Source organism: Microtus oregoni, unplaced genomic scaffold (assembly GCF_018167655.1).
Source record: "Microtus oregoni isolate MIOR12 unplaced genomic scaffold, Mior012 000014F_ref0000157, whole genome shotgun sequence".
Lineage (NCBI taxonomy): Eukaryota > Metazoa > Chordata > Mammalia > Rodentia > Cricetidae > Microtus > Microtus oregoni.
Genome location: NW_024543073.1, coordinates 15,492,633 through 15,503,885, shown reverse-complemented (window position 1 = coordinate 15,503,885; position 11,253 = coordinate 15,492,633). Strand labels below are relative to the sequence as shown.

The 11,253-nt window shown below is 39.7% G+C and overlaps 1 protein-coding gene across 2 annotated transcripts in view; it reads right to left on the bottom strand.

The window, feature by feature from the left end:
* Positions 1 to 4,202: 4,202 nt before the first annotated feature.
* The window catches only part of Bdp1 (B double prime 1, subunit of RNA polymerase III transcription initiation factor IIIB), a 93,264-nt gene continuing 86,213 nt past the window's right edge, over positions 4,203 to 11,253 (bottom strand). For both annotated transcript variants that reach the window (XM_041663344.1, XM_041663345.1), the window contains exons 38-39: positions 9,576 to 9,825; positions 4,203 to 6,983 (exon numbers count right to left, since the gene is read on the bottom strand). In XM_041663344.1, coding sequence (XP_041519278.1) covers positions 6,852 to 6,983; positions 9,576 to 9,825 — 382 coding nt within the window. In that variant the 3' untranslated portion in view covers positions 4,203 to 6,851. The remainder of the gene's footprint in view (positions 6,984 to 9,575; positions 9,826 to 11,253) is intronic.

The window sequence follows — 11,253 nt, the reverse complement described above, 5'->3', positions numbered from 1 at the left end:
TCCCGGGCCAGCCCCTGCACACGTGCCATCGCAGACCACTTCCCATTGGTCGGGGCCGCGCGCCACGCCTCTCGATCCCGCCAATGAGGAACAGAAGAACAGCTCCGCGAGGCCGGGTTCCATCGCGAGCCTAGGAGCCCTGGGTTGACTAGAGGGCGCCGCTGCAATCCGGACAGTGGCTGCACGGACAGCATAGGGGAAGCGCTTCTGTTCTGGGCGTGCAGCCACCCCTAGCTAGCCCCTCCACTGCAGAGCACGTCTGATCACTCTTAAAACTCTTAAAAACAGATTGTAGACACCAGAATTGAGATGTTCAGGAAGAGACCCTCAACACACCCATAAGGATTAAAAACACTAAACGAAGTCCCTTAACTTAGTTTTTTCTCCCCCACTCACATACTTATTGAACACTTACATGCTATCATTACACATGCTTCCTTAGAGGAGAAAGTAAAGCGTTTGGAACATCAGAAGAATGGACAAGCTAGAGAAGAGGGTCGGCTATGGTCTGGGAGTGAATGTGGTTCCAGACTTTATGAGCGCTTTGTGAGAGAACAGCACAAATGACTACCACTCCAGTAAGAGCCAGATCAGGTAGGAGCACAACACAGCTGAAATGGAAACCAGGCAGGGCTGCTCTCTCTTTCGCTCTTTGGGGGCAGGGACTTCACTAATTGGCAGCTTTAAGGAAGAGAAGCCTTGTCCGCAGAAAACTATGGTAGCTTATCAAGTAGAGTCCCATCTTGCCAAATGGAATAGAATGAGAAAGAGCCCAGTCTGAGTAGGGGGAACAACCTGTCAGAGCTCCACGTTTTATTACCGTGCAGCAAACAGTACAAACACCAGCATTGCTGTATCCTTTGCCGTAAATCTTTAGGAAGGTTTATGAGGTGGCTTATGCTATGCAGTTTAGTATCCTTTGAGGCAGTGTTCGTCTGTGCTGCTATAAAAGGCTGTCTGAAACTAGCCACTTGAGGGCATAGTGGCACACCCCAGCATTCCAGAGGCAGAGGCAGGTGGATCTCTGTGAGCTAGAAAGCCGCCAAAGGCTACCTACTTAGTGTGACCCTGTCTCAAAAACATCACCACCAACAACAAAATAAAAATTACCTGAAACTAGGTAATACAGAAATATGTCCGGAAGATATGATGTCCAAGACAAAGGTCCCAGCAAGAACGGTGCCTTCTGAGAGCAGAGTCTCCTAAGACGTCTTGCTGCTGCATCCTTTGCAACAAAACGGAGGAGTGGAAAGGAAGAAAATACCCTTCCTCAACTCTTATAAGGACATCTAAGTCCCATTCATGAGAGCAGAGTCCTCATGATTCAGTCACCCTCTGAGAAACTATGCTTATCAATAATCTAGCACCGGAAAGTTTTACTTGCTTAGTGGCATGAGTCTGGGGGCCTCAGCAACCTATCGAGTTGACATTCACACTGAGAACTTCTGCCAGTCTAGGAATTTAGAGGCCAATCTGAGCAACAGACAAAATGTTGGAATGTGAACTTTGGAGAAGACACCATCATCATATGTAGTGTGATGTTTTACTCTTTACTCTTAAGACTTTTTTTGGGGGGGGGCACCACCCGGCTCCCATATAAATCACACATGGAGACTTATTCTTTGTTATGACTGTCCAGCCTTAGCTTGGCTTGTCTCTTGCCACCTTTTCTAAACTTCCATTTATCCTAGTCTCACTCGGGTGGCTGGCCCTCTGATGTCCTCCTCTCCCTTTCTCCTTCCATTTATCCTCTCTGCCTGCCAGCCCCGTCTAGCCTTGCTCCTGCCTAGCTCTTGGCCATCCAACTCTTTATTAGACCATCAGGTGTTTTAGACAGGCAAAGAATCACAACTTCACAGAGTTAAACAAATGCAGCATAAACAAAAGTCACACCTTAGAATAATATTCTCCAACAATCATACAAATAGTGTTGGGTTGGGGGGGTAGCTAAGAGGTGTAACGCTTGCCTAGGATGCAAAAGGTTCTGAGCTCCATAAACAGACACACACACACACACATGAGAAGAGAGAGAAGGGGGGAGATGAATATGTCTTCTATATTAAATGGTGCTTATTGTGAAGGAGTGACACTTTGTGCACATACACGCATGTGTGGTGTGATGTACGTGCATGTGTGTCCAGGTGCACACGTGGAAACCAGAGAACGCCAGGTGTCCTCCCTGCCTTATTCCTTTGAGATCAAGTCTTTCACTGAACTTGGAGCTAGAGGTTTGCAGCTAAAAAGCCTGCGATCCTTCCATTCCTATACAGTCCTGGAATTAACACACACATGCAGTAATTCCCAGCTTGTATGTGGGTGCTGAATCCAAACTTAGGTCCTTATATTTGTGCAGCAAGTGCTCTTATGGCCTAAGCCCTCTATATCCCCAGAATTGGCAAGGTTTTAAAAATCTAAGGGAAATGTGGGCATTTAAGTAAACTCAAAGTGAGTTTATCAATATGACATTAAGTATTCTACCTTGCTATATAAGTTGACCCCAAATAAGGTCTTGCAATGCAGAAGAAAACCTAAAGAGTCACACAGCATACAAGCAACATAAAAGAAACAAACCAGAGAAGTTGACCTGAATGAAGCATTTATTCCTATCCCTGAGGCCAAAAGAAAAATGTTCTATTAAGTCCAGCACTCAAGAGGCAAACGACAAGGATGAGAAGTTCAAAGCTAGCCCAGGCTACTTGTGAGTTTGAAGCCAGCCTGGACTACACAAAACTCTGTCCAAAAAATTATTTTTTAATTAAAATAAGTATCAATTGCCCCTCCCACCCCTCATGAATTCCCACCCCATCCCACTCCTTCTCAAATTCATCTTATTCTTTAAATATGTATGAGTGTGTGTGTGTGAATATATGAATGCAAACTGATGTGTGTTACATATGTTGTAGGTAGGACTGAATATTTGGGATTGAACCATTAGGGTCTTAAGATTTACTTTAATTATGTGTATGCATCAGTGACTATAACCAAGTATAAAAATGAATGCAGTTGTCCAGAGGCCAGAAAAGGGCCAGTGCTGCCCTCAAGCTAGTTACAGCAGGTGGTTGAATTTGCCAACAAGGGTGCTGGGAACCAAACTCAGGTTCTCTGCAATAGTGCTCAAGCACTGAGCAATTCCTTATTCTTGCTGTTCCCAGACACTGTTTCAGTTTGCTTGTCTGTCCTGATGGCAGTCCATTACTAAGGGAAATCAGCCGGACTCAAGGCAGGAACCGGAGCAGACAGTGGAGAAACACTGCTCCCCGGCTTGCTCAGCTCCCATTGCACATGACTCACAACAGTGGACTGGATCCTCTTACAGCAATCAACAGGAAAATGCCCCAGACTCATCTAGAGGCCGACTTTTGGGCGGTATTTTCTCAGCTGAAGTTCTCTCTTCCAAAACAATCGCGGCTTGTGTCAAGTTGGGGGAAAAAAAATCAGCAAAGACAGGATCCTGCTACGCATCCAAGCTGAACCCAAATCCCCACACACGTCTATGTAAGTTTTCATAAGTTGGATGATATAGTCAATGCCTACACCATCATAAGAAAAATAAAAATTTCTATTTCACTATATCTCTAAAAGTAAACAGACAGAACAGTTTAGCTAGATACATATCTCTTTGACAGTGAGACAAAATCCACAACTTTTATGTAACTAAAGAAATGGCCATGCTAACCAAGTTACTACAGATAATTCTCTCAGCAAAAACTTTTGGGCAACCAATACTTGCCAATAAACAATTCAAAATCCTTTTTGTTTGTTTTCAATTATCTCTGGGACTAAAGCTTCAATTTCTCTCTTACAAAGAAAACAAAGCATGTGTGCCAGGGAGGAAGAAGCAAAAGGTCGAGCTATGTAAAATTCATTAGAAAACAAATAAGAGTAAACAAAACTTTAAATATGCAGGAAAGCCCATCATTTATTCTTCCAAATTAAAAGAATCCTTCACAAGAAGTATCAAGAATTCTTCTAACTATGCTATGTACATTTTCTTTTCTTTCTTATTTCATTTTTTGAGAGCGAAGGGTTCACTTTGTCAAACCACACTGTTCCTGCCCCTGCTAGTGGGTTATGGGATTACAGACTTGACTCACCACCATACCTGGCAATACTATTTTTATAAAGTATAGATGATAACTGAAAACTGAAATTAGTTAACGGAGCATAAATATCTTTTGTTGTTTTGAAAAGGACAAAACGAAAATGATATAAAATAACTTTTTATTTACATAATTTTTATCAACAGAACATAACTGCTTTCTTTAGAACAAGAAAATTTACAAATGACAGATATTGTTTCTTTTATCAAAAACTCCTTCAAGCAAGGCAGTATACATGGTCACCTGCATTTAGAATAATATGGTGGTAAACAGTGGATGTTCATTTTTTTATCTATGCCTTAATCATTTATCAGCAATTAGACTTTTAAACCATGACTGGCCACCTGCTTAGATGTTAAGTGTTCAGGAGGAAAAAAGTCAGATTTATAACAAATTCCTGGAAGCATGTTTACACCACCAGGGATCTTTCCGCCTTAAAGCTAAGTACACTGATTGTGTTTCTCTTCCCAACATCTGTTTTGAGGCTGTAACAGCTGGACAATTTGTGACTGACTTGATTCTCTATACAACGAACGCCCTTGTACTCTTTATACAATAAATTACATTTTCCATAAAATCAGTTTTACAGACAAACAAGAGACAGATGTTAAAAAAATAAATATTATACAGGGATAAATAATAGTTTAGTTGCGGTGATCTAACCCAAGTAACATTAAGAAAAAAAAAAAACCTTTACAAAACAGAAACTTTTAAATTTAAAACTTAAACGGCATTGAAATAGCACTGTGAATTAACCCATGATTTTGTGACATTAATCACATGAGAATTTCCATCTAATTTATAGATCTTCCTTTATAATCAAGATGTTAAATCATACATCTTACCCTAAGACACAGAATGAGAAATATGCTCACAGTAGGTTTCAATGGACTAGCTTCACTCTAGACTCACTGAGCCCTAACTAGCCTTTCCCGCTTAGGCTAGAAAGCCAAAGTGAAAATTTTCTTTTTCACTTAACTTGAAAAGTGGTCATCATTTTATCAACATATAAAGATGAAACTTAGCTAGATGTGAAAATACTTTTCCAATTGAAGTACTGATCATTTCATAATCCACTCAACACAGTTTTCTAAATCGTAGGCACATTTTACAACATCTATGACAAATAACTCCTAAGCAGAGATATCAGCACCTTCAGGACGCTCAGCTGGCAGCGCTCTTGTGGGAAGCCGTAGCTCTACTCCAGCACGGCATTAAGATGCACAAGGTGCTGCACTCCTGTAACCCAGCTCTGGGAGTGGAGACTGGAGGACCACACTGAAGAACACCATCATCTACAGTCCAGGGCTAGTCTGGGACACACAACCCTGTTTATAGTGGGAGAGGGGAGCTCGAAGCTATAGCCGAAGACATGTCGCCTAAGTAATAGCCCAGGCACATTCCTGCTCCTCCTGAACCAGCAGGGCCACACAGCTGCCACTAGGACCCCTTGGTCTAGTTTCTAACTACTGAGTTAATGTACTGAGCTATGAGATTTTTCTAATAAAAATCAATAAATTTGGTCTTTCAGATTAATTTGAAACAAGGAAAATCTGTTAAGAGAATTAAGACACTTATATAAATCACTAAGTCTCAAAATTTAAAAAAAAAAAACAAAAAACCTAAGTTCATAATGATGACGATCACGGCTTTGCAAAGTTTTCCTGTCATATTTTCTGCTTTAGCAGAAGAATCATGTTCTGTGGTTAAAAGCCTACACATCCTGCGAGCAGAATTTAGTAGGGGAAAAATCTATCACTGTTTTCTTCTTTTTTTTTTTAAGGTGTGTGTGTGTGTGTAGAAGATTGTTTTATACAACATGTTTCTTAACATTAAGTTTTTTTCTTCCAACAAAAATCCTGAGATAATAGAAGAAATAAGAAAAGCAAAAAAAAAATTCACAGTATAAATTCAATGTACTAAAGTATGAGAAAAGTATTCAAAATACAGACACCACCTAAACATTTTTAATTATGACATTTTAAAATAGCTTTAAAAGTAAAGAGGAAAAGGAGACAAATTATTTGTTAATGCCTTCTTTGCCCACATCTGATAAGTGAAAATAATTAAATCGGGATATGCTTTTAAATAAAAAAATTTAAAAATAAATAATCTCTTTGATGTTTAATCTTTATAAATAGCAAGTTTAAATACTAGATCTTCAATTAGAACTAATGTTACATCACCATGAATTAGAAAAATACACATTTTTCAGTCAAATAGCTAATAATAGAAAAGTTTTACCTTTACCATACCAAAGTGGAGTTTCACAACTTGCTTTCATATACTTATAGGTAAATAAACAGACCTTCATCACCCTCCAAAACAAAAAGAAAAAAAAAACAAAAACATACACACACACCAACAGAAACAAAACCACCTTTACAGAAGACGGTCACTAATGTTAAATACAATCAAGCTCCAAGTATGTCAGCGCTATGATTTATACAGACGCGTATCCACGCAGTCCACAAGTCCAGCTGTGCTCAGCACAGGGCGAGTCAAATGTAAACAAGTTAAAATGTCTGTCAGAGAGAGCAGTCTTAATTGCTTGGTATTTCAGAATGAAATGGTTTCCACTGATTATAAAAGCTTTAAATTAAGCTTAATAAATATTCGAAACTGACCTAAATAAAAACAGGCAGTGGTGCTTTTCTCAACACTGTTTTGCTGACATCAGTGACTCTGGAAATTTCACACTTATTACAAAAATAGAAAGAAAGGAAGAAAGGAAGATCCCAGAAGAGGGCTTTATTCTGTTTCATCCACTTCAATGAAGATGTCACTGAAGACGAACTCCGAGACTGTGGTGGCCTCCTCCTCACATGCCTGTTTTGGCCCACTTTTACATTTCTCTTTTAGCAATGGCTGATCAGAAGAAACCTAGGGAGAGAGGAGAACTAAATGTAATACAGTGTGTATACACTGCCAGTGAGGACTGCATCTGTAGAGCAGTGGTACAGTGAATGCCTGCCTAGCTGGTCTGAAGCCCTGGGCTCAATTCCTAGCCCATCTTCCAGAGGACCCAGGTTCAATTCCCAGCACCCACCTGGCAGTTCACAATTGCCTGTAACTCCAGTTCCTCATACAGACATACATGCAGGCAAAAATCATGAATGCACATGAAATAAAAAAAAAAACTAAAAAATGTCTGCATGGTAAAAGCAAAAATAAACAAAATAAAAACATACATGGCATATAGAAAAAACTACAGCCTTTATCACCAAATACACCCTTCTCTTACTATTCTTAACATCTCTATAAATCTTAAATGAGACAAGCTTCTCAAAAAGTCAAATACCCAGAAAACAGTACGAATGACTCACATAGAAGCTAAAACTCACACAGTAAGCTGGGCGGTGGTGGCGCACGCCTTTAATCCCAGCACTCGGGAGGCAGAGGCAGGCGGATCTCTGTGAGTTCGAGACCAGCCTGGTCTACAAGAGCTAGTTCCAGGACAGGCTCCAAAACCACAGAGAAACCCTGTCTCGAAAAACCAAAAAAAAAAAAAATAAATAAATAAATAAATAAAAAAAATAAATAAAACTCACACAGTAAGGCTATCTGCTCATAAAGGCTAAGGAGAATGACCTGGCATGGTGGTGCACTTCTATAATCTTAAATCCTGGGATTCTAGCTAAAAGCCATATTGAGCTACAAACCAAGATCATGACCTCAATCCAAAAAACAAAGGTGTGTGTACAAGGTGGGGGCAGAGAGTACATTGGAAGTGTAAAACTGATAGCATGGTAACAGGTGTGGTCCCTATAGAGACAGAGCAGGTAGTATCTATCAAAAGAACAACCGTTTATCATTCCTTCTGGCAAAGCATTTACAACTGTATCTCTTAATAGAACAAGTATTTGTAGAACTCACTGGATAGCTGTACTCTATACTGTTGTACCACTATCTATTAGGTTTATAGATGAACAGAATTTACTTATAAGACAGCAATTACTGTGCTGTTTGACATGGAACATAATTAGGAACATCCTAAATGCCTAATAAAAAATTGGTATTACTAAGTAGTACAACCCAATAATGAAAAGCCATACAGTCATTACAGACAGGCCAGCGTGTGGTGGCACAAGCATGTAATTCCCACACTCAGAAGACTTAGTCAAGAGCTTCATTAAGCTTCATTCTTGAGATTTTTGTCTCAAAAAAGAAAAGAAAAAAGAAAGGAAGGAAGAAAACAAAACAACAAATACATCAACAATAAGGATACTTTCAGACATTTACCACTAAAAAATAAAAATGTTTATATGTATACAAACACGAAGTGTTCACATCACCTCTGCTCACAAAAGTAAGAAACTTAAAACAACTAGATGTCTTTCTATAGAGAAGGACATTTAAAGGAAAAAAAAAAAGACTGAGTCTTTAATCCCAGCAGGCAGACAGATCTCTGAGTTCAAAGATAGCTTGGCCTACAGAGTGAGTTCCAGGCTAGTGTTAAAAACCTCATTCAAATAAAAAAAGAAGAACAAAAACACACTGTAATACATTCACACCACACCACTATTTTGCAACAAAAAGTAACAAGCTACTGATTCAGAGATAGACAGAAAGAGCATAATCTCCAGGTAAGCCAGAAAAATCAACAAATTACTAATATACAAAACTATCTGAATGGATATTTAGGAAGCTCTGTTGGTGAGGGAACCTAATCTGAAATGTGTAATACAATGTATGCAACATTTCTGAAATGACAGACTCAATGAACAGATGGTTAAGGAGGGAGTGGAGGAGGAAGCAGGCCCGTATGCATAGATGGACAACACAAGGGGCTTGGCAGCTGTTCTGGACTGTCATTGGGCCAATGTCAGAGTTGGAACAGCATTTTGCAAAATGTTGTTAGCACTGAGGAAAACTGGGGAAAAGGTGAATTAATTAATTTATTTATTTATTAATTTATTGTGGTATGTCTTACAACTACACACAAAATTTACAATGACCTCACAAATGGAAACTGTGAGAGAGAGTGAGACTGAGAGCTGCACTGTATTTAACAAAGGTCTAAGACATACGGGGGTTCTGTTATTGTTTCTATTTAGACAATGCTCACTGGTAGTATGTTCCTAGAGCGCATGAAGCCCCAAGTTAAACCCCCAGCACTGTAGGGGGCTGGCTGGTCCCTGCCCTTAGACAGCTGCAGAATGCACAGAAATGGCATACAAACACATTCTACAATTATGCTTCTTTGAATTTTTATGTGCCAGAACATTCCTCCTAAGACAAATAAAACTACAAATAGTACTTCATTTTGCTTCTATAGGTCAGCAGAGTCTTTGATTTGAAGGAATGACAATTAAGTATACCATTGATGGCTTGTTCAATAGCTTACACTAAATTAGCTGCATTTTTGTAGTAAATGGAAGTTATACCGAAATAATTTCTGACCTGCAACTGAAAATAAATTGCTACATTTTCCCTAGTTGAGATGACATATAGAATACAACAGCTCTCACATACCTGAGCTGCTGACTTTCCAGTATCATCAGACTGAGGATCAGTAATACTTGGAGATGGGAGTGGATCAGAAGAAGATTGTTCACTTTTTTTCTGGCTTGTATTAAGTAGATTAGGTTTTTTCAAATTTCGTCGTAATGCAGGTATATGAGGCTTTAGGCGCTTCTTACTATGGGTTTGAGTCACTTCGTCAGAGTCCAAACTATTTTTTGGACATATTAAAGACAAAAATCCCAAAGGTCTTCTACCAGGTCTAGAAATGAAAATACAGAGATATTCAACAAGTATGTACAAAAACACACACACATACTCTCTCTCTCTCTCTCATAGAAGGTCTCTCTATCTATGCAGTCAGGATGTTCCGGACTCAGCCTCCGAGTCCTGTGATGCTACACGGATGTGTTAGCACACTCCTATGTAATGGTGCACAGCACTCAGAAGGCAGAGGCAGAGTGAGTTCCAGGACAGCCAGGGCTACACAGAGACCCTGTCTCAAAAAACAAACAACAAACAAAAAGAACTAAAACAAAGAAAAGACACGGTCTTAGTGTAACTTTATTTGCATTAATGCTAAAGAGGTGCACTGTACTGAGTACTAATGACACTATGCTATGATGTCTATCTACAACAAGGGCAAGGCTGCCCAAGCTTTAGTGCAAACAGGTCACCTGGGGCGCTATTACAAATGGAACGCAGAACTTGAAACAAGTGCAGCCCGAGTCAAATGATGTCTACAGTGCAAAAGCACTCTGACTGTAAGTTTTAGGATGCGCAGTGTTCACGGCACAGCTGCTCTGTGCTGCAAACGAAGTAGGACAGCTGCGGTAGAAACCACATGGCCCTGCAGCCTAAGTAGATCCTGTAGGAGCTTTTCTGATAAAAGTTTATTACTCTGCCCTCCCTTTTGCTTCTCAACTTGTTTTAAACCTGGTAGTACTTTCTTACTATTTTCTAATTTCAGTAAACCCTAAAGGTTAGAAAAGATATTAATGAGTTCTACTTTCTGCATTTAAAGATAATAACAAAAATAATAATAGATGAAAAAGCCCTTTTTGAACAGGGTCTCTTTTTCTGTTTGTTTTTGAGACAGGGTTTCTGTGTAGCTTTGGAACCTGTCCTGGAACTTATATAGATCTGCTTGCCTCTGCCCCCTCCGCCCCCAAATGCTGGGATGAAAAGTGTAAGTGACCACTGCCTGGCTAAATAGGATTTCTTTATGAAGCCCTAGACTAGGCTGGCCTCAACTCAAAAATCCTTTTGAATTGTCTCCCCAAGATGCCTTTGCTGTCCCCCCAAGTGCTGGAATTAAAGAAGTTAGCTACCACAGCCCAGCTTGACATAGCCTTTTAAAAACATTCATGTCTTCTCCCCTTAGTGGAAGCTAGTGCCTGTTGTCCTCCACTTACCAGGTTAAAGCCTGTTATTACCAATTATCCTAAAGAAACAAGGTGGTAGCAGTAGGTATGACCCTACAGAAAACCAATACTACAAGCCTAAGGGAAAAAAAATGACATAGTATTTGGAAATTGAATAAAACAACTTCCAGAGCAACTGGACACCAACTCTATGTTGTCTCATAGACATATAACTGATAGAGGCTACATCTATAAAAGTATTAGGCTCTGGGTTTCATCTCTGTTATGCATGTCACATACTCACCTGGGGACAGAGAGAAAGTCAC